The 21,266-nt window shown below is 53.0% G+C and overlaps 1 protein-coding gene across 5 annotated transcripts in view; it reads left to right on the forward strand.

Moving 5' to 3' along the window:
* CADM1 (cell adhesion molecule 1) overlaps window positions 1-21,266 on the forward strand; it is a 334,381-nt gene that overhangs the window by 276,564 nt on the left and 36,551 nt on the right. For all 5 annotated transcript variants that reach the window (XM_029074757.2, XM_039913615.1, XM_039913616.1 and 2 more), the window contains exons 4-6: window positions 3,712-3,849; window positions 6,389-6,544; window positions 18,716-18,815. In XM_029074757.2, coding sequence (XP_028930590.1) covers window positions 3,712-3,849; window positions 6,389-6,544; window positions 18,716-18,815 — 394 coding nt within the window. The remainder of the gene's footprint in view (window positions 1-3,711; window positions 3,850-6,388; window positions 6,545-18,715; window positions 18,816-21,266) is intronic.

The following is a 21,266-nucleotide window of genomic DNA, read 5'->3' on the forward strand; positions in this document are numbered from 1 at the left end:
GAGCGTAGTAAGCACTTCACAAGTACTATTAAAAAGCAAGCAATAATAATAATTGGGGTATTTGATAAGCATGTGCTAGGGCCAACTACTGTGCTAAGCACTGGGGTAGATGCAAAATAAGAAGGTGGAGGTTCTGTTGGTTGACGCAAGGGAAGATCCCTGTCCCAAATAGGACACCCCCTAAAAGGGAGGGAGACCAGGGATTGAATCCCCTGACAGCTGAGGGAACTGAGACCCAGAGAAGAAGACTTTCCCAAAGTCTTACAACAACTAGGTGGCAGGAATCAGGATTAGCACCCAGATCCTCTGACTCCCAAACGTGCTTCTTTCCCCTCGATCTCTTGGTATTCTCTAAACTCTGGGTTAGATACAAGTTTATCAGGTTAGACACTGTCCCCGTCCCACATGGGTCTCTCGGTCTTAATCCCCATTTTAAAGATGAGATAGCCGAGGCACAGTAAAGTGACTTGACCAAGGTCACACAGCAGACAAGTGGCGGAGCCAGGATTAAAACCCGGGTCCTTCCGACTCCCAGGCCCGTGCTTTCTCCACTAGGCCACGCCGCTTCTCTGCCGGGAGTCCTGTTTTCTTTTTATTCTCTTTGGCGGCGACAATAGAAGAGAAGCCTTCTTCCTCTCCCACTGCCTGGTGGAGAGAGACATGTATGCGACAAATATTTTTCTTGTACATTTTCTGCCTCCCCCTGTAGGAATGTGATTAGTGTCCCTATAGGTAGAATTTTCCTGTTGGATTGGAACAGTTGGAGATCCCAAATATGTGGTTTAATCCCATAATTTATTGAAGCAGAACCAGAGATTTATTATTCAACTTGATCATCGAGATGGCATGTTTATACATATTTAATTTCTTGTTTCTCTTCTGAGCTGAGAAACATTCATCAGAAGCCCGAGCCGTGTATCTGCTTATTCCTAGTGGTCAGGGCACGGATCTCTCCGCACGCCCCGGTGGTCTCGGACTTCCTCTTGATTTGGATTTTACGGAGGCAGAGTGAACAGCCGGGCTGTTCCGACGTCGGCTTTCGCTTACATCTTGTTCGCATGCCTTCCGCTCCCTGCCTCTCTCCGCTTCGGTCTCCTTCGGTCCCGGGGGCTTTGAGGTTGACGTTGGACACTCGGGGGGAGTTCAGACTTAAAGAGTTATTTTTTTATTTATGGTATTAAATGCTTACTGTGTGTCAGTCTTATTTATTGAGCACTTGCTGGGTGCAGAGCGCTGTACTGACTGCTTGGGAGAGTGCAATATTCAATAGTATGTGTTGAGCGCTTACTATGTGCAGAGCACTGTACTAAGCGCTTGGAACGAACAAGTCGGCAACAGATAGAGACGGTCCCTGCCGTTTGACGGGCTTACGGTCTAATCGGGGGAGACGGGCATCGGGAGAACGATGGCGATGAATGGAGTCGAGGGGAAGAACATCTCGTAAAAACAATGGCAAATAAATAGAATCAGGGTGATGTACATCTCATTAAACAAAATTAATAGGGTGATGAAGATGAAGTGCAATATAACACGAACACTGTTCTAAGTGCTGGGTAGATACAAGTGAAGTAGGTTGGACATAGTCCCTGTCCCTCTTGGGACTCATAGTCTAAGTAGGAAGGAGATCAGGAGAACCGAGGCACGGAGAAGTTAAGTGACTCACCCAAGGTCACACAGCATACGATGGGCAGAGCCAGGATTAGAACCCGGGTCCTCTGACTCCCAGGCTGCTACTGTGCCCTCTAGGCCATGCTGCTTCTCCCCAGGACTTCTGCCCAAGAATGCCTTTCCTCCGGCATCTAATGCAGCGTAGCTCAGTGGAAAGAGCTTTGGAGTCAGACGTCATGGGTTCGAATCCCAGCTCCGCCACTTGTCAGCTGTGTGACTTTGGGCAAGTCACTTAACTTCTCGGTGCCTCAGTTACCTCATCTGTAAAATGGGGGTTAATAATAATAATGTTGGTATTTGTTAAGCGCTTACTATGTGCCGAGCACTGTTCTAAGCGCTGGGGTAGACATAGGGGAATCAGGTTGTCCCACGTGGGGCTCACAGTCTTAATCCCCATTTTACAGATGAGGGAACTGAGGCACGGAGAAGTTAAGTGACTTGCCCACAGTCACACAGCCGACAAGTGGCAGAGCTGGGATTCGAACTCATGAGCCCTGACTCCAAAGCCCGTGCTCTTTCCACTGAGCCACGCTGGTTAAGACTGTGAGCCCCACGTGGGACAACCTGATTCCCCTGTGTCTACCCCAGCGCTTAGAACAGTGCTCGGCACATAGTAAGCGCTTAACAAATACCAACATTATTATCATTATTATTAATGCAGAGGCGGCACTCAGCATGGAGAGTTACTTGCCAAAATGGAGTTCAATCAATCCATCCATCAATCAATGGTACGCCCACAGTCATCATCGATAATATTTGCTGAGCGCTTGCTGTGTGCGGGGCACTGTACTAAGCACTTAGGAGCACTTCTCTAAGCACTTAGAGAAGCAGCGTGGCTCATTGGAAAGAGCACGGACTTGGGAGTCAGAGGTCATGAGTTTGAATCCCGGCTCTGCCACCTGTCAGCTGTGTGACTGTGGTCAAGTCACTTAACTTCTCTGTACCTCAGTTACCTCGTCTGTAAAATGGGGATTAACGGTGAGCCTCAGGTGGGACAACCTGATTCCCCTGTATCTACCCCAGCGCTTAGAACAGTGCCCTGCACATAGTAAGCCCTTAACAAATACCAACATTATCACCTCCCTGGCCTCGGTTTCCTCATCCGGAAAGTGGAGGCGATAGCAGCGGCCTCTCTCCCCCAGGAATGTTTGGAGGAGAAAATGAGAGAGGTGGGTGTGAGAGAGCTTTGAAAAGTAAATGCAGTTGGCGTATTCATGGCAGGAGGTGGGAGTGGGGGTGGTGGGTGACAGGGTCTGGATGACCATTTTAGGCCCAGATTCGGGCGAAGCTCCGGCCAGACCAAGCGAGCTAATGAGCCAGCGTTCTTCTCCTGTTCCCAGTGTCACCCAGTGCCCCAGCAGTGCATGTGTCCAGTGCACCGGGACTGTACGTGTCCAGTGCTCTGAGAGCACGTGTCCAGTGATCCAGGAATGCACATATCTAGTGCCCTGGGAGCACGTGTACGCAGTGCCCCAGAAGTACACGCGTCCAGTGCTCCGGGAGTGCATGCATTTAAGTGCCCCGGGAGCACGTGTGTCCAGTACTCCGAGAGCACTGGGAATGCATAATAATAATAATAACGTTGGTATTTGTTAAGCGCTTACTATGTGCAGAGCACTGTTCTAAGCGCTGGGGGAGATACAGGGTAATCAGGTTGTCCCACGTGGGGGCTCACAGTCTTAATGCCCATTTTACAGATGAGGTAACTGAGGCACAGAGAAGTGAAGTGACTTGCCCACAGTCACACAGCTGACAAGTGGCAGAGCCGGGATTAGAACCCACGACCTCTGACTCCCAAACCCGGGCTCTTTCCACTGAGCCACGCTGCTTCTCCAGTGCATGCGTTAAGTGCCCTGGGAGCACACGTGTTCAGTGCTCTGGGATTACGTGCGGGCATTGCACCGGAAACGCGTTCGTAAACTGCCCTAGGAGCGCAGGTGTCCCATTGCCCCGAGAGCGCGGGCTTCCACCCGCCGCATCGCTCAGCGCCTCGGTATTCCCCACCTGCTCCTTCTCTGACCGGGCCCCATTGTGTGTTTGCAGTCCCGCCCCGGAACTTGATCATCGACATCCAGAAGGACACGGCGGTGGAGGGCGAGGAGATCGAGGTGAACTGCACAGCCATGGCCAGCAAACCTGCCACCACCCTCCGATGGTTCAAAGGAAACAAGGAGCTGACCGGTAGATGGGTGCTGTCACCGGACTTGGGGGCGGGAGGGCGGGAGGGTAGCGCGGCCTGAGAAGCCAAGGAGCAACAGATTGACGACCTCCGACCCTCTGCTCAATAATAATAATAGTGTTGGTTTTTGTTAAGCGCTTACTACGTGCAGAGCACTGTTCCAAGCGCTGAGGTAGATACAGGGGAATCAGGTTGTCCCACGTGAGGCTCACAGTTCATCCCCGTTTTACAGATGAGGTAACTAAGGCACAGAGAAGTGAAGTGACTTGCCCACAGTCACACAGCTGACGAGTGACAGAGCCGGGATTCGAAGCCATGACCTCCGACTCCCAAGCCGGGGCTCTTTCCACTGAGTCACGCTACCATCTCTGGTGTATTGTGCTTTCCATAGCTCTTAGTAAAGTGCCACGCACAAGGTTCGCACTCGATGAATACCATCGATTGATTGGAGGGAAAATAGAGTGGGATTGACCTCTCCCCACCCATAGCAGTGACCTGGGAGATTGCTGTCAGCCGGAGGTTAATACACTCCTTCTCCTGACCCACCCGTCACCCGGACTAGTGGACCCTGGCTTCTAATCCCGGCTGCACCCGGGGGACCTTGGGCAAGTCACTTTGCCTCTTTGGGCCTCAGTTTCTTCATCGGTAAAATGGGGGTATGATACCCGTTCCCCCTCCTAGTTGGACTGTGAGCCCCATGGGATCTGTTTATAAGAGAAACCGTGTGGCTCAGTGGAAAGAGCCCGGGCTTGGGAGTCGGAGGTCATGGGTTCGAATCCCGGCTCTGCCACTCGTCAGCTGTGTGACTGTGGGCAAGTCACTTCACTTCTCTGGGCCTCAGTTACCTCATCTGCAAAATGGGGATGAAGACTGTGAGCCTCACGTGGGACAACCTGATGACCCTGTATCTACCCCAGTGCTTAGAACAGTGCTCTGCACCAAGTAAGCGTTCAACAAATACCAACATTATTATTTTTATTATTATATCGTGCTTAGCACAGACATCTAGAAAGCCCTTAACAAATAATAATAATGCTGGTATTTGTTAAGCGCTTACTACCAATACCACAGCTATTATTTTCCCCATTCCTTCTCATCGCCAGGTTCTCCGGTCAGTCTCCCCGCTATTCTTCCATCTGCTCTCTCCCCATGAGCTGCCCAGATCCTCGGGTTCCATTGAGGTCCTGGGTGCGGATCCATCCCCCCGCTCATACCTAGCCGGGGTGAGGCTGACCGTCACTGGCTGGGTTTGCCGGGAAGAGTCAGACTAAAACGGGCCTCCCCTGCCAGGGTGCCGCTGAGAAAGGCCTTTCAGAATTGAGACCCTCCCCTCCTCGCGTCTCCAGACGGGCGCCCATAAAAGCTGAGGTTCTTCAGGGTTGTCTCTGCTTTCCTCATCCGTTCCCCTCCCGGTTTGGGAATGAAGGGGGGGGGTCTCTCCCTTGAACCATACAGCAGGAACCGGGACAGTCAAGCCGTGAACCCCTGAGGGACCCTGAATCAGTCATCACCCATTCAGTAGTATCGATTGAGAGCTTTCTGTGTGCAGAGCACTTAAGTCGACCCAAAACCGAAAACCAGTTGTTTTTTTAAGGTATTTGTTAAATGCTTACTGCGTGCCGCGCCCCGTACTAAGGGCTGGGGTAGATACAAGCTAATCAGGTAGGACACAGTCTCTGTCCCACATGGGGCTCATAGTCTTCGTCCCCATTTTGCAGATGAGGGAATTGAGGCCCAGAGAAGTGAAGTATCTTGCCCAAGGTCCCACACCAGACACACGGCAGAGCCGGGTTTAGAACCCAGGTCCCGCTGACTCCCGGGCCCATGCTCTATCCGTTAGGCCACGCCGCTTCCCACTTGGTGGTTTGTCAGATCCCTGCTAGGGCCAGTTCGGGGACTGGGCGGCCCAAGCGCCCTGCAGGCCCCCTCATTCCCCCACCCCGGAGTCTCCCCCCGCCCCCGGCCACCCCTCAGTGTTCTCGGAAGGTGGTCCCTCCTGGCTCGGAGCTGCCCGCCACACTCCGCTCCAGCACGCCGCCACCGCCGCGTTCCCCCGGCCTTCCACGGGCTCGCAGTTTAAACATTTTAATTACTATTTAAATTATGTAAATCCATTTAGTCACTTTCCCTTTTAATTGTTGATGATGGAGGGGAGCGAAGGGGGAGATTGTTTATAGTTCTGTTGATTTAAGGGCTTAGGATTTTGGATGCCGTCCTGGAATTCTTCAACCTTATGACAGCTCTAGGGGGTTTTGAGCGGAGATGGGCCTCGGGTTCGGCCCCTGCTTCGAGCACTCGCCCCGGAGGACTCACCCCTCCGCTCTTTGGTTTGGGGGGTGGGGAGGAGGAGCCTAGAGGAAAGGAGAAGGACAAGGAGGGTGATAATTATGCTCCAGGCAGGGCCCGTTGGCTCAGCCAGGAGAGGTGGTGGCCGCGGCCTTCACGTCAAGAAAGGAGGTGGCCGGGAGCAACGGGGCAGAGGTCGGGACCCGCTCACGCCCACCGTCTGGGTCCGTGTCCCCCCCCTTCCCCCTCCCCCAGGCAAGTCGGAGGTGGAGGAATGGTCAGACATGTACACCGTGACCAGCCAGCTCATGCTGACAGTGGACAAGGAGGACGACGGCGTCCCGATCATCTGCCTGGTGGATCACCCCGCCGTTAAAGACATGCAGACGCAGCGCTACCTGGAAGTGCAGTGTGAGTACGCCGGGCCCGAGGGTGGGCGGGTGGGCCGGGCCGCGGCCTCAAGGGATGAAAGCATCTTCCGGGGTCAGCTGTTCTACCGTTCCCATAGGGTGTGGATCCGAAGGCCCTCTGGGGGCCCGAGGGAGTCGGAGGTCAATGCAGGAGAGTCAGAAGGTCCTGGGTCTAATCCCTGCTCCACCACCTGTCTGCTCTGTGACCTCGGGCAAGGCACTTCCCTTGTGTGAGCCTCAGTTAGCTCGTTTGTAAAATGAGCATTGAGACTGTGAGCCCTATGCAGGATGATAATGATAATAATGATGGTATTTAAGTGTTTACTATGTGCCAGACACTGTACTGAGCACTGGGGTGGATACAAGCACATCGTCCTGGGTCTAATCCCTGCTCCACCACCTGTCTGCTCTGTGACTTCAGGCAAGGCACTTCCCTTGTGTGAGCCTCAGTTAGCTCGTTTGTAAAATGAGCATTAAGACTGTGAGCCCTATGCAGGATAATAGTAATAATAATAATGATGGTATTTGTTAAGTGCTTACTTCGTGCCAGACACTGTACTAAGCACTGGGGTGGATACAAGCAAATCAGATTGGACACAGTCCCTGTCCCGCTTAGGGCTCACGGTCTTATTCCCCATTTTACAGATGAGGTAATTGACGGAGATGATGTCCAACTCGATTTTCTTGTATTCACCCCAGCACTTAGTATGCGCATAGGAAGTGCTTAACAAATACCATACTTATTATTATCATCCTCATTATTTGTATAAATTCATAATGTTATTACCGCACGAGGGATCAGTGGCCCGAGGGGGCGGGGATCAGCGAGACCCCATACTCCCAATCAGATCGTGACCCAGCCACACCGAAACACAACTGGCAGCGGGCTCTTGTTCGTTCATTTCCCCCACTTCATTAGGGTGCTTCGTTATGGGCATCCTGCTTATCATTTTCATCTCACTGAGACTGATGTGGAGAAATGTCCCTATAATGGGAAAACAGAAATGATCAGATATTACCTCAATTGGCAGATAGTAGGTTCCTTGTGACTTTGCTAATGTGTAATTCATTTACGCAAACTTAATCTCCATTAACTTTCGTGTAGGGCACCATTAGCTTTAATAACACATTCACCCCTTTGGGAGACCTGAGCGAATCCATCCTGTCTCTCCTCTCCTCCCCTCCCCAGGCCCTGATGGTCATGCCAACCCTCTGCCGGGGCATCTTCCTGCGAGGGGCCGTGACCAAGCTCAGTGCCCGCCCAGAGGCCGAGCGATCGGGGACTCGTGCCTGCCCCAGGGCTGGTCTTACCAGTCAGTCGATCGTATTTATTTTATTTTTTATGGTATTTGTTAAGTGCTTACAATGTGCCAGTCAAATCAACTGTGTTTATTGATTGCTTACTTTGTGCAGTGCTCCTTACTAAGCCCTTGGGAGAGTAAAATAGAGTAGGCAAACACGATCCTGCCTTCAAGGAGCTTACAGTCTCGTCGTGGAGACGGACGTTAAAATGAATTACAGGTGGGGAAAGGGGGAGAGAATGAGGATATATACATCAGTGCTTTGGGGCGGGAGATGGGGCGGGTTGTAACGTACACAGGGTATGAATTTAAAGGGAGGGAAAATAAGGTGGAGAGATGAGAGATTATTTGAGGAAGGCTTCCTGGAGGAGATGTGATTTTAGGACTTGGAAGGGGGGGAGAGGGGTGGTCTATTAGATGTGAAGGGGGAGGGAGTTCCTGGTAAGAGGGAGAGCGTGAGTGAGGGGTTGATGGCAAGAGAGGTGAAAGCGAGGCAGAGTGAGCAGCTTGGTGTTGTGCCAACTAACAGGAAGAGCCAGGAAAGAACTCTGCCCCATGGATGCAGGCTTGACACATTGCGGGGGAGGGGGCATTCTTATCCAGCTCCATCACTTGTCTGCTCTGTGACCTTGGACAAGTCACTTAACCTCAGTTCCCTCATTTGTAAAATGGGGATTAATAATAACACTCTGAGCCCCATGTGAGACAGGGACCGTTTCTAACCCGATAAGCTCGTATCTACCCCACCCCTTAGAACAGTGGCTGGCGTATAGCACGGCTTAACAGATACCGTAAAAATAAAATGATAAAATTCACCTTGACCCATAATGCCCAGCGATGGAGTCACCTGTTCCTCACTGGGGGCTGGATCCACCTCGGGAAATGGTTTGAGATCCAAGGGGAATTCGATCCCGCCACTTCTCCTAAATGGAGCAAAGCCGTGAAAGCCCAAGGCTGCCTCTCGGGGCCGAGGGCTGACCCGCAGCGGAGGCGGGGCTCCAGGTGGCCATCGGGGAGCTCGGTGTCGACCTCCCGCTCCACCGAGCCGGGTTTCCTCCTGGCCCTTCTGGCAGCTGTTGGCCACGGGGCCGGCGGCGGTCAGCGGGTGTCCAATTCCACCGTGGGGTCGGCCAGATGTGGATGCCGTCACACTCTCCAAAATCCGTATGTTTCTGGCGAGCACAGATATTAATTGCGCGGTATGCATTGAAGTGATTAGCATCGATGTAATTTATCATCTGGAGATTTCAGAACATAAGTAAATGAGTTGTTTTGTTCAGCGAGGTGTTGACCCCTTCTGAATCAGAGATTTCAAACGAGGTTTTTGTTATTTTTTTCCTATTCTTCGGGTTTTTTTTCCATTGTAAATATGAAAGGCCCCACATGCAGCCAAGTGTTGAGTTATTTGATTTTCTGGGGCATTAGCCACTCTTGTTTGTGACATTTCCCAGTTGGGTGCTCGTTTGCGAGCTCATTAATGAGACTTCCTTAGAAGAGTGTGACGGGGACAGAGGGCCGTTCCTGTGGGGACAAGGTCCGGCTCTCCCTTTCGTCCTGCGGCTCGGGGAGGGCATCTCAGCGGGATGCGGGAAGATGTGGAAGACCGAAAAACCCTACTCCCTGACTGGGATTTCAAATCGGGACCGGGCACGGGGACCACTTGGACCCCAGACCCTTCATCCCCCGGAGCCCTCGGTTCTTGAGCCACGGCCAGCACGGGTGGCCAGCTGGCCACCGATGGGGCTTTGGAACACCCTCACCCTGCCCTGCGAGACTGGGACAGTCTCCACCTGGGCGCTCACAGAAACCCCAATCCCAGCTCCATCACCGGCTTCCTGTGTGGCCTTGGCCGAGTCCCTTAACTTCTCTGAGCCTCACGTTTCCTCATCTTTAAAATGGGGGTCTGTCCTCCCCCTGAGATGGTGAACCCCACACGGGGCAGGGACAGTGTCCAATCTGATTGTCTTGGATCTACCCCATAGCGTTTAGCACAGTGCTCGGTTCATAATAAGTGCTTAACAAAAACCGTAGTCGTTATCGTTATCACTGTTGTCCCGGCAACGCCTCAGCAGCAGCATTCCAAGCTAGAAGCCGCAGCCCAGAGAGAAGATTGGATCCCACCGGGGACTTCTCTGACGATGGGAAGGGAATATGGGGAGACGATCTGGGGGCCCTTGGTCCAGACAGCTCTCCAGGACCTCCATCTAGCACCCCACGCCCCGCCCCAGCCTCCCCTCCTCCATGGGCGATGTTTTTCCGGCACAAGCTCCCCGCCCCGTCGGGTGTACGCCCGTCGTTTTGAAAATGGGCTTTATTGACGGGCTGGAGCCGTGGTTTTTAGAAATCCATATTTCTGCTCATCCAGCGTCCCCAGGGCGTTCCGCTGTCTCCCACTCCCCTCTCAGTGGGCAGGAGCCGATCAAAGCCCGTTCTTTATCGGTACCAAAATGAACGCTTGCTGCCGAGCGACAGGAGCTCCGTAGACCCGGGGAAGGGAAAAACTGGAAGTCGGAGCAGCTTTCCGGCTCAGGGTGGAGAAGCCGTAGAGCTTTCTGAGAGCGCCTCTCCTTGGCCCGCTCGGCTCCCATGGGGCTGCACCTCAGAACCTGATCGGTGACCATCTGCAGCTTTGGTCCATGCCTCTCCCTCCCTTCTCTTTTCTCCCCCCTCATTTCCCCCTTCTCCCTTACTTCTCCATGCTTCCTCCTCCCCTTTCCCCCCAATTTTTCCTTTATCAGGTGAATTGGCAAATGGCGAGGTTTTATATGGCGCTTGACAAAGTAGTGGGCCTCCCATGAAGCGAAACATGCAGCGGTCCCTGACAACCAATCAATCGGTGGTATTTACCGAGCATTTATTACGTGCAGAGCCCTGAACTAAGCACTTAGGAGAGTACTCAAAGGGGCTGAAAAATCTAAGTGTCATGTGGACAAGCCATTCACCTCGACCGAGATTGATCTTGACAGGTGGCTGGGTCTCTGGGAAAGATAGAGGGTTGGCTTTAACCAGGGCGAGGTTCTTGATCTAACGGTTAAAGGGATTTTCTACCCTGCTTTGCCTCCCGTGTGAGATTTCTTCTCTCTTCTGGGGTCTTAGAGCCTGTTAACCCTCTCATCTAGTGCCAAGCTTCAGTAAATGTCCAGGGCTCGGTTGGGGCTGAGGCAGGGGGGGGTGGTCAAGGGGCTGAACCCCTGAAGAGCTTGGTACCAGGGCCTCCTCCTCGCCAAGTGGCAGTGGGGTCCAGTAAAAAGACCACAAGACTGGAAGTCAAGGACACCGGTCTCTGATCCCAGCTCTGCCGCTAGCCTGCCGGGTGACCTTGGGCAAGTCACTTAACCCCTCTGCCTCAGTTCCCTACAGTGGGGTTAAGATAACCCTCTCTCGGCCTCTTAGATGGGGAAGTCCCGTGTAGGAAAAAAACTATATCCGCTTAAATACTTGCCTATCCACCCAGTGCTTAGCACAGGCTTCGCCACATAGTAAGTTCTTAATCAATCCCACCGTGATTAGTAGAGGAAATTGGAATTTTCCGCTTTGCCCCCGGGTCGGGCGTGGTGTCTGATGAAAGATCCGATTGGGACTTGGGTTCCCACCATCCCAAGTCGTAGCATCTCGCAAGCGCTTCTAGGTGTATCCCCTCTCCCCAGCCTGTTTTTGGCTGGTTTATTCAACTGTACTTTCAGTTGTTTACACCGATGACTGTCTAGATATCTTTTACGTCCGCCTCTCTAGAGAGAGCCTAAGATCTCTGCGGCTGGGTAATGTACGTCTCCATTGGTTTGGGTTGTCCTGAGTGTTTAGCACAGTGCTTAGCCCCCATTGGGCATTCACTAAAGAGGAGCACCGCTACTGTTTGCCGCGTTGGATCCCAAGGGAAATCAGAGAGAAGCTGCATGGCCTAGTGGAAAGAGCACAGACCCGGGAGCCAGAGGACCTGGGTTCTAATTCCGGCTCCCCACTTCTAATAATAATAATAATGTTGGTATTTGTTAAGCGCTTACTAGGTGCCGAGCACTGTTCTAAGCGCTGGGGGAGATACAGGGTAATCAGGTTGTCCCACGTTGGGCTCATACACTTTTAATCCCCATTTTACAGATGAGGGAACTGAGGCACAGAGAAGTTAAGTGACTTGCCCACAGTCACACAGCTGACAAGTGGCAGAGCTGGGAGTCGAACTCATGACCTCTGACTCCGAAACCCAGGCTCTTTCCACTGAGCCACGCTGCTTATCTTCCGTGTGACCTTGAGCGAGTCACTGCACTTCTCTGTGCCTCAGTTACTTCATCTATAATACCGGGATTAAGGCTGTGAGCCTCACGAGGGACATGTACTGTGTCCATCCCGATTAGCTTGTAAATTAGCTCAATGCCCGGCACCTAGTAAACGCTTAACAAATATCATAAAACAAAAATAAAAAGGACGAGGAAGCCGAGAAGCCACAGGAACGGAATTGGACCCCAGGCGGTCACTGTAAAGGAAGTGGTCCCTTGGCCCCACTGATGGCCGACTCACAGGCTGACAGTGGCCGTAGCTCCGGGCCCCGGCTGGTCTCCAGAATGCCCCGCGCGGTTTCTAGACCAGAATTTCCAGAGAGAGCCAGAATAGGCCGGGGGAGTTAGTACTCTGCGGGCAAAGCGGAAGGGCCGGACCTTGTGCCGTAAAACCCCGCACGCAAATCCCGCTGTGTCCCGTGAACGGTCATTTTGACGCGCCCCAAGAGACAGCCGCGGGACGCGTCCGTGTCCCATGTGCACAGCCCGTGGTCCCCGGACTGTCTGGCCTTCCCCCACCCCCACGCCAGCCTTTCTCCGGGAGAAGGTTAAGGGTGGAGATTCATTCGAGAGCTGCACCGGCAGGAGGCCGCCAGCCTCCCAAACAAACAGGACAAACGGCAAAGAAAATGGTCCGTGACTGCGGCACAGTGGCGGCGGCGGGAACCCTCCCCTGGAAGACGCTCCCCCCCGTCTTCGACGAGCCATACCCGGACCCCGGCACCGGGGCCTCCAGCGGGGCCGGCTTTGGAACAGCAGAAAGGGGCACGGATCAGCCGGGACTTACCCACCAGATCCACTCCGTTCCCGGGCTCGTCTTCCCAGCCAGCCTGGAAAGTTAGGCCCCGATAACTCCATGCCAGTCTAGGCTGTGCCATTTTGCAGCCTCTTCCTCAACGGCAGAAACCCAACCCTGAACCCCCCGCCCTGCCCCCGTCCTCCGCACTCGGCGCAATTACCCATCTCCATTCCAAAACACCTTGTGGGGAAACACGAGGCCCCAGATTCCAGTCAGTCTATCAGTGATATTTACTGAGCGATTACTTTGTGCCAAGGAAGGTTTGTGGTGTAAGGAACTGCAATGCGTCTCTGGCTGGCCTAGTCCTCTCTAAACCCCGACCTTAGCTTCCCCTTCTGCCCCGCCTCGGGGAGAGGGATGAGCACAAAGTGGAGGGGGGAGCTGGAGGGGCCTGCTGGGTGGCGTGGAGCAAGTCCCTTCACCTCTCTGGGCCTCAGTTTCTCCACCTGTAAAAATTAGGAGATCCCTACCTCTTAGGGTTTGAGCTGATTGTTCACACTGGGTCTGACTGGGTCTGATCTAATTGTGTTTTATCCACCCCGCCACTGAGCACAGTGCTTGGCGCCAAGTCAGTGGTGATGATGGTATTTATTAAGCGCTATGTGCCAAGGACTGTTCTCAGCGCTGGGGTAGATACGAGATACGAGGTAGATACACGTTGTCCCATGTGGGGCTCACAGTCTCAATCCCCATTTTAATAATAATGTTGGCATTTGTTAAGCGCTTACTATGTGCAGAGTACTGTTCTAAGCGCTGGGGTAGACACAGGCTAATCAGGTTGTCCCACACGAGGCTCACAGTCTTAATCCCCATTTTACAGATGAGGGAACTGAGGCACAGAGAAGTTAAGTGACTTGCCAAAAGTCACACAGCTGACAAGTGGCAGATCTGGGATTAGAACCCACAATCTCTGACTCCCAAGCCCAAGCTCTTTCCACTAAATCACGCTGCTTCTGTAAGCAACGTCAAGGCTTTGGCCTCCCCTAGTCCCCTTTCAAAAGATTTTTTTTTTTTCTGGACAGTCAGTGATATTCTCGGAGGGTAGGGTGATCCAGAGAGGAGATGGTGCCACTTTTCATTTACATAGGAAATTGAAATATAGGTTACGGAGCCCCGAGTTTCATCTTCTTCTGAAAAGATCATAGAAAGTGGTGCGAGGTCAAACTGGCATGAAATCAATTGTAATCTGCCAGCAAGCCAGCCTAACCTCTTTAAGAGTTTCTTTTTATATTTTTCCTTTATATAGAGACAAAGTGCGTTTAAAGAAAGTCTTATCAAGTCAGAATGGCTTTGTAATAAGTTTCTTCAAATTGGTTGCTACTGTAGTGTGACCTTAAGACTCCTGGTATTTAACCCTGTGTATAACTCTGGCCATAGAATGAGTTTTCCCTGCTATGGCTGCCCTGCTAAATATCATTTATGGCGCTCTTTCACGGCGCTTTTCTTTAATAAAAGAAAAAGAATCACAGTCTTATGAAAGAGATTCAGCTTTCCGGCTTAATTGATTGGCTGTTGGTGATGCCATCGACGGGACGTTAATGTTCTGTAAGTGCCCAGACGGAACTATTTTTCTTCTTTTTATACAGCCGTTCCGTTTTATAATGACATTAAGCCACTCTGCGTGGTACATTTCTGGACAGTTATTGCAGCTGGGTGGGAAGTGTCACCTGGCTTTTAGCCTGGTGCCTTAGCACACCCGCTGAGGCGGAAAATGATTCCTCGGCCCTACCTCATTACTTAAAAATAAATCCCGACTCCCGGACCCGTTTCGAGAAAGTATTTGGTGGATTAGGACCCCGCTTTCATGGACAGAATTAAAACCTCAGGGACGTGCCCGTCGGCCATCTGGATTCTTGAGCATCTTTTTATGTTTTTTATGGTATTTGTGAAGGGTTTACTATGTGCGGGACTCTGTACTAAGCACTGGGGTCGCTTCAAGCTAATCAGGTTGGACACAGTCCCTGTCCTACATGGGGCTCACGGTCTTAATCCCCATTTTACAGATGAGGGAATTGAGACCCAGAGAAGTAAAGTGACTTGCCCAAGGTCCCAAAGCGGGCAGGCAGGGGAGCCAGGATTAGAACCCAGGTCCTTCTGCTCCCAGGCCCGTGCTCTATCTTGATGCCCTTGTGGTAGCCACCATCTTTCAGGGCCTCTGTGGAGTCCCTGGATTACCCCGAGAATGAGAATTCCCTTTCTTCCTCCTGAGAATTTCTGCCACCCTGCTCCCAGAGCTGGAGAGGGCAAGGCGTTTCCTCGGCTGCCCTGTAAATCTGTAATTGATTTTAATGTCTTTCTCCCCCTCTACAGTGAAAGCTCCTTGAGGGCAGGGTTCATCTCTACCTTCTCTCTTATATTATACTCTCTCAAGTGCTCTGCACACAGCAAGTGCTCAATAAATACCACTAACTGATTGATTGAGCCCACCTGACGACATTCCCAGAAATGCTATGTGGATCAACACAGAGGGCAGAGAGAGCGGGGAGAAGGTCAGCTTCCCGGAGAATGGACCAATGTGAATGTTGACCTTTCTGACGTGCCGTTTGAAGGGCTGTGGCCACGGCAGTGTTACCCAAACCGGGCAGCTCTCCCTCCGCTGCCAACCGGGAAACAACATCAGTCCAATGAGGTGTTGAAACGGAAGGTATCATTTGGGTGATTTCCCGCTATCCGCCCTTGAGATCCAGGTACAGGGAGACCTCGGGCCTGAGCCTCCTCTGATTCTTGCAAGTCACTGACAACCGGTAAACAGCTCATTAGAAGCCTAAAAAAGTCATTTGGCTAAAACAAATGTAGTTCTGCTGAGGAGGCAGGGTGGATTCGATTTTCAACACCCTTTATTATTAATGGAAGCTGAGCCTGTAAAACCCTCCCTACGCTGCTTCCCTAGAAGCTTAGGCAGAACATTTTAACCACTGGGAAAGTGTACAGGTGACAGTTTTGCACGTGAATCCTGTCCCTTGAATGCACCCTATCTATTTGCTTGTAAATGAACGGGATAAGATAGCCAACAGACAGTCCGGGAAGCCGCCCACTCCCACTTAACGATCAGGGCATCGTCCGGCAACACATGGAAGATCTGACCCTCCGGCAGGTCAGAGATTGACCTGCAGGCAAACGACAAGCTTTAAATTTCAGCCCGAGGGTTCCGGCGGTTTCCAGCTTGGGTTCACTCTGCCCCCAGGGTCATCTGATTCTGGTTCCAGCGTGCTTCCTGGTTTGCCACGACTTCTTGGGCCATTTTGATCTTTCCCTGGGAGCCGAGTGGGATTTTGAGGGCCACCCGACGGTGACAGACCCACGAGGGCTGCCCCGCGCTTTGGCGAAACTGTCTTCAGTGCAACCTATTGGCTAGCCAGCCATCCCCCTTCCTCCCGCCTTCTTTGTCCTGGCTCTTCCCGTCCTCCTTCCTGTGGCTCCCAAACTGTGTCTAGAGAACCCTGGCCCCCGCTGATCGCTGACGTTCCCTTAGAGCGACAGGTTAGAAGAGAACTCTCCTATTTGGACCTCTGAGCCCGAGACTGTGTCCAACCCGATTAACTTGTATCTTCACTTAGTGCTTAGAACAGTGCTGGAAACATAACATGCTTAACAAATACCACAGTAATAATAACCCATATCCGTGGCACGGTTGGTGATGTCCCTAGCCTCTTTCATGGCATTCTCCAGAACGTAGTTTGGTGCCTGGGAGCACCTGGGCACACTGGACAAGGCAGGATCCCACCGATGGTCACCGAAGTCACAGCCTGCCATGATGCTTTGGGTGGCGGGGAGATCTGTGACTTCAAACGTTCCCTCTAAGCTGACCCTCGAAAGGGTGGGCCAGCAGACTCTCTCAGCCAGGAGTCAGTGCCAGGCAGTTGAGCCTCATCACTGTCCTCACCATGGCCCTTTCTGATGCCACATGGCCAGAAGCGATGTGTTCCTCCCAGAGAAGGGTCTGAGGCGAGATCGCCCAGGTGGGAAGACCCTTTGGCGACCATCTGGGCTTCTGGCTCGCAGAGTCCCCCGGGTCCGACACCATCTTCCCGGCAGAGTTGGATTCTAGCGCCTTCCGGCGTCAGCCTGGCCAACAGTGACGGAAAATGCCCTTCTTGCGGGGAAGCAGCAGGGGAAAAGAAAGGGCATCCCAGCATCTTTAGCGGCCTGCCCAATATAAAACCTCAGGCTGGTTGCTATCTGGAAGGCTGCTAGCTCTCCAGCTAAGGCTGCCAATTAAAGCCAGTGTTCCATTTTGGATGGGTTCTGTTGTTGTCCGTGTGTTCTAACGATTCATTAGCTGGAGAAAGTCTCTAATTCCCCTGCACGTTGGTGGTGGTTTTGGCTGTGATTCGCGGCGGGGGGGGGGCGGCTGGTCTTTGTCCAGGAGATGAGGGGCAGATCGGGGAAGAGGAGCATGTGAGAGCCCCAGGGAGGGTAGGAGAGGTGGTTGGGAGAGAACTAGCCAAGGACAGGGAGAGAGGCCAGGCCCGTGAAATCCTAGAATATCTCCAGCCGGAAAAGCTGGATGTTGCCCTCATTTAAAGACTTGGCCGGAGGCGGAGCCTCAACCGGCAACATCCTGCGTGCCCGGGGCCAGATCAATAATGTTGGTATTTATTAAGCGCTTACTATGTGCCGAGCACTGTTCTAAGCGCTGGGGTAGACACAGGGGAATCAGGTTGTCCCACGTGGGGCTCGCAGTCTTCATCCCCATTTTACAGATGAGGGAACTGAGGCACCGAGAAGTTAAGTGACTTGCCCAAAGTCACACAGCTGACAAGTGGCAGAGCCGGGGTTCGAACCCATGACCTCTGACTCCAAAGCCCCGGCTCTTTCCAGTGAGCCACGCTGCTTCTCACTCCTTGGAGGTGCCAAGGAGATCACTTGGCACCTCCCACAAAAGAGGTCCCCGGACTGGCATTCTCCTGACCCCTCTGTCTCTGAATGCCGATCGGTCGGAACATCCTGGCCTGATCAATTTTGCAGATTTTCCCGTGCTTCAGTTGGACCGAGTAGACTCAGTCAGTCGTATATATTGAACACTTACTGTGTGCTGAGCACTGTACAGAGCACACTGTGTGTAGAGCTCTTGTGAGAGTACAATATAATAAACGGAAACATTCCTTGTCCGCAACAAACTTAGAGTCTAGTGGAGGAGACAGAAACTACTCCAAATAAATGTTACAGATATGAACATAAGTGCTGTGAGGCTGGGAGGGGGCGGTGAATAGAGGGAGCGAGTCAGGGTGACACGTAAGAAGGTTGAAGAAAAGGAAAAGAGGACTTAGGGAAGACCTCTCGGAGGAGATGTGCCTTCAATAAGACTTCAAAGGCGGGGAGAGTATTTGTCTGTCAGACTCCATTGTATCTTTCAAGTTAATTGGCAGAACTGAGGTTTTTTTCCTCTCTCCTCTTCCAACGTTAGGGCCTCCCCAAAAGTCCAATGTATTAATAGTGTCACCAAGTGTTGTCATTCAGTACTCTCTGATATATGATAAAGTGTATCAGTTCTGAGCGCCACAGATATCCGCGGCCTCCCCTCAGCATGAAGGCAAATGAGTTTCCTTTAGCTCGAGTGAGTTCGGCGATAAACTTCAGTGGAACAAAACGTCTTTCACAGGAAATGTTTGATGCGGCACCGTTGGCTTTTGAATCGCTTATCTCTCCGCGTTTCACCCTTTAGAGTTATTAGTCAATTTAATTTGCGCCAACGCCGGGATTACGAACTAATTAGGAACGGGTGAGCGTGGGGCGGGGCGCCCGCCGCAGCCAGGAGGGAACGTCTGCTCAGCTCCACGCTCTGTGTTGTTGTCGTGCAGATAAGCCCCAGGTGCACATCCAGTTGATGAACCCGCTCCAGGGCCCAAACCGGGAAGGAGAGGCACTCGAGCTGACGTGTGATGTCATCGGGAAGCCCCCGTAAGTCCTCGGGGCCCTGGCCGGTGTGAGAAGGCACTGCCAGGTGGGGCCGGGTTTCGGGGGGGACTGGTCCTCTGTAGGGGTGCCGGCCCGGGACCCCCATTCCCCGTCCAGGGGTGGGTGGGGCCCGACTCCCAGGCACCCAATCTGGGCTCCTCGGAAACTCCTCTTGCTTTCGCCGCCAGATGAAGCTCCAAGCGTTTCTCTCTCCTTCCTGTTCCCGACAAGGAGGGAATTTAAAGGAGGGCTGAGCAGACGTAGCCTGCAACATGCTGCTCGGAAGGGGTGAAATCAGTCAATCGGTGGTATTTATTGAGCGCTTACTGTGTGCAGAACACTGCACTAAGCGCTTGGAAAAGTTCACTGTGACGCAGTTAGCAAACACGTTCTCCGCCCACAACAAGCTTACAGTTTAGAAGGGGAGACGGACAATATTAAAAAAAGTCCGAGATGCTAATGAAATGTAAAATCCCAGGAGCCTGCCCCAACCCCAGCTTGAGGGCGAACCGTAACCCTAAACCCGGCGTGGGCCACTGCCATCCTCCACCAGCAGCCCTACGCCTCTGGGACTCAGAATTGGAGATGGCTCCACCGGAGAGTTGAGTTCGGGCCAAGTGGGCGGCTGCGTTCCGCTCTTTCCTAGGGTTTCCTGGCAAATGGAGGAGTCACCAGCCAGTGAGGATGGGACTGTCCACATCGAGGTCATCATCTGAGGCTCACTCTGACCTGTTTCTGCTAGTCCTGAATTACCTGGTCCATTTGACCATTGAAACCAGCCACTGTGGCAGCTTCCCCCATGATGCCCTGGGGCCTTTCGATACTTCTGCCTCCCCAGAGGCTCTGGGAAACTTCCTCCCCACTGAGCCCGGACATCCTAGTGCCCCCCCAGAAATAAAAATCTGAGGGCATAGCACTCCTGCTCCTCATTGGCCGCAGGAGATCGCGACTCCGCCACGGCCTCCCAGCAGTTCACTCATTCAGTGGTATTTATTGAGCGCTTACTGTGTGCAGAGCACTGAACTAAGTGTTTGGGAGAGCACAGTATAACAATAAATAGACACATTCCCTGCCTGCAAGAAGCCAGCCCTGAGCCGTGGCGATGACAGTACCTGGGACTGCCCGGGGCTGTGGTTGCAGGGCGCTGAGGATGGAGAACGGGGAGTGGCTTCTATCCTTCGGACAACCTCCCCCACCTCTGGACCTCAACTAACCAACCAGGAACCCTCGTGCCTGTTGAGCCTTTGAGTCTTGAGCTGAACGGCGACCCTCAGGCCCCGCAGACGAACAGACACCCGCCCCTCCCACCGAAAGCCTGTCCGGCCCCCTACCAATCACCCACCCCTTTGGACTGACCACGCAGGGGTCGATAGTCACAGGGTGGAAGCTGCCCCTCGTGTGGGGTCGGCCCGGGCACCGGGGCCACCGGCATCCTTGAAGGGCCAGGGCTTTGCACAGGCCAAGTGAGGGAGAGCCAGACAGAGGAGAAGACGGAGGGCTCACCCCTCCTCCTCGACCGCCTATTTATTTTCTCATGAAATTGCAGCCCATAAAAATGGTAATTTAACTTGCTATTAACTGTGGGGAATATCGTGAGCACTCACCCCCACTGACGGCTTCAGCTGTCAAGCAGCAGGACGTTAGATCAGCCTGTCGCAGGCCCGTCCCCACCGCCTGCAAGGAGGACATGTGCGCAACTCATTTTTCCGTAATTTACTGGGTCGTGCCGACGAGCCCATGTGTAATTAAAAATAGTAAATTCCCCGGGATCTTCACGGCCCGATGGAAAACCGGAAGGACCCGTCCTCGCAGTAGCGCTGCCGGGTAGCCATTGGCCTCGAGAACTGGGCCAGGTGCCATGTCCCTGCCCCCCTGGAGCCACTGGGGGAACTGAGCAGATGTTGCAGCTGGCTCGGACTCCTCCCGTACTCAAGGATTTTCAGACATCCCCCAGCCTTGAGACTGAGACTGACCCTGTCCCTGGGGTGTCCGGCAGTGGCCTAGGTTCCCCGGGGCCATAGGTAGGCGCTGAAGATGCTGGGAAGACAGCCCTAGGCCTGCTGGGGATCTCATGGGCTCTTGGATTGACAGAGCCAGTCACCTCAAGGCCACCTTCTCCGGGGGAAGCAAACTCCTTGTCCCTCAGGCCCTGCAAAGCTGTGGGAGACCAACAGATGCCGTGGTGAGTCACTAGCTCTGCCACTTTGGCCTCCACTGACCTCCTCTCTGGCCTCCCCAGTGGCCTTCCCAATCTCCGATGGCCTCTCCACTAGTCTTCCCGTAGGCCTCCCCACTAGCCTCTCCGTTGGCCATCCCATTTCCCTCCAGGCAAGAAGCCATCTCATAGCCTTTGCTTGAGAGAAATACCAGACAGGACCCGCTTGCCAAAAGACATTAAAAGAAGTTGGTCCGGGGTTTGAAGGAGAGGAAGAGCGATTGCATCTTCCAGGAACT

Source organism: Ornithorhynchus anatinus, chromosome 11 (genome assembly GCF_004115215.2).
Source record: "Ornithorhynchus anatinus isolate Pmale09 chromosome 11, mOrnAna1.pri.v4, whole genome shotgun sequence".
Lineage (NCBI taxonomy): Eukaryota > Metazoa > Chordata > Mammalia > Monotremata > Ornithorhynchidae > Ornithorhynchus > Ornithorhynchus anatinus.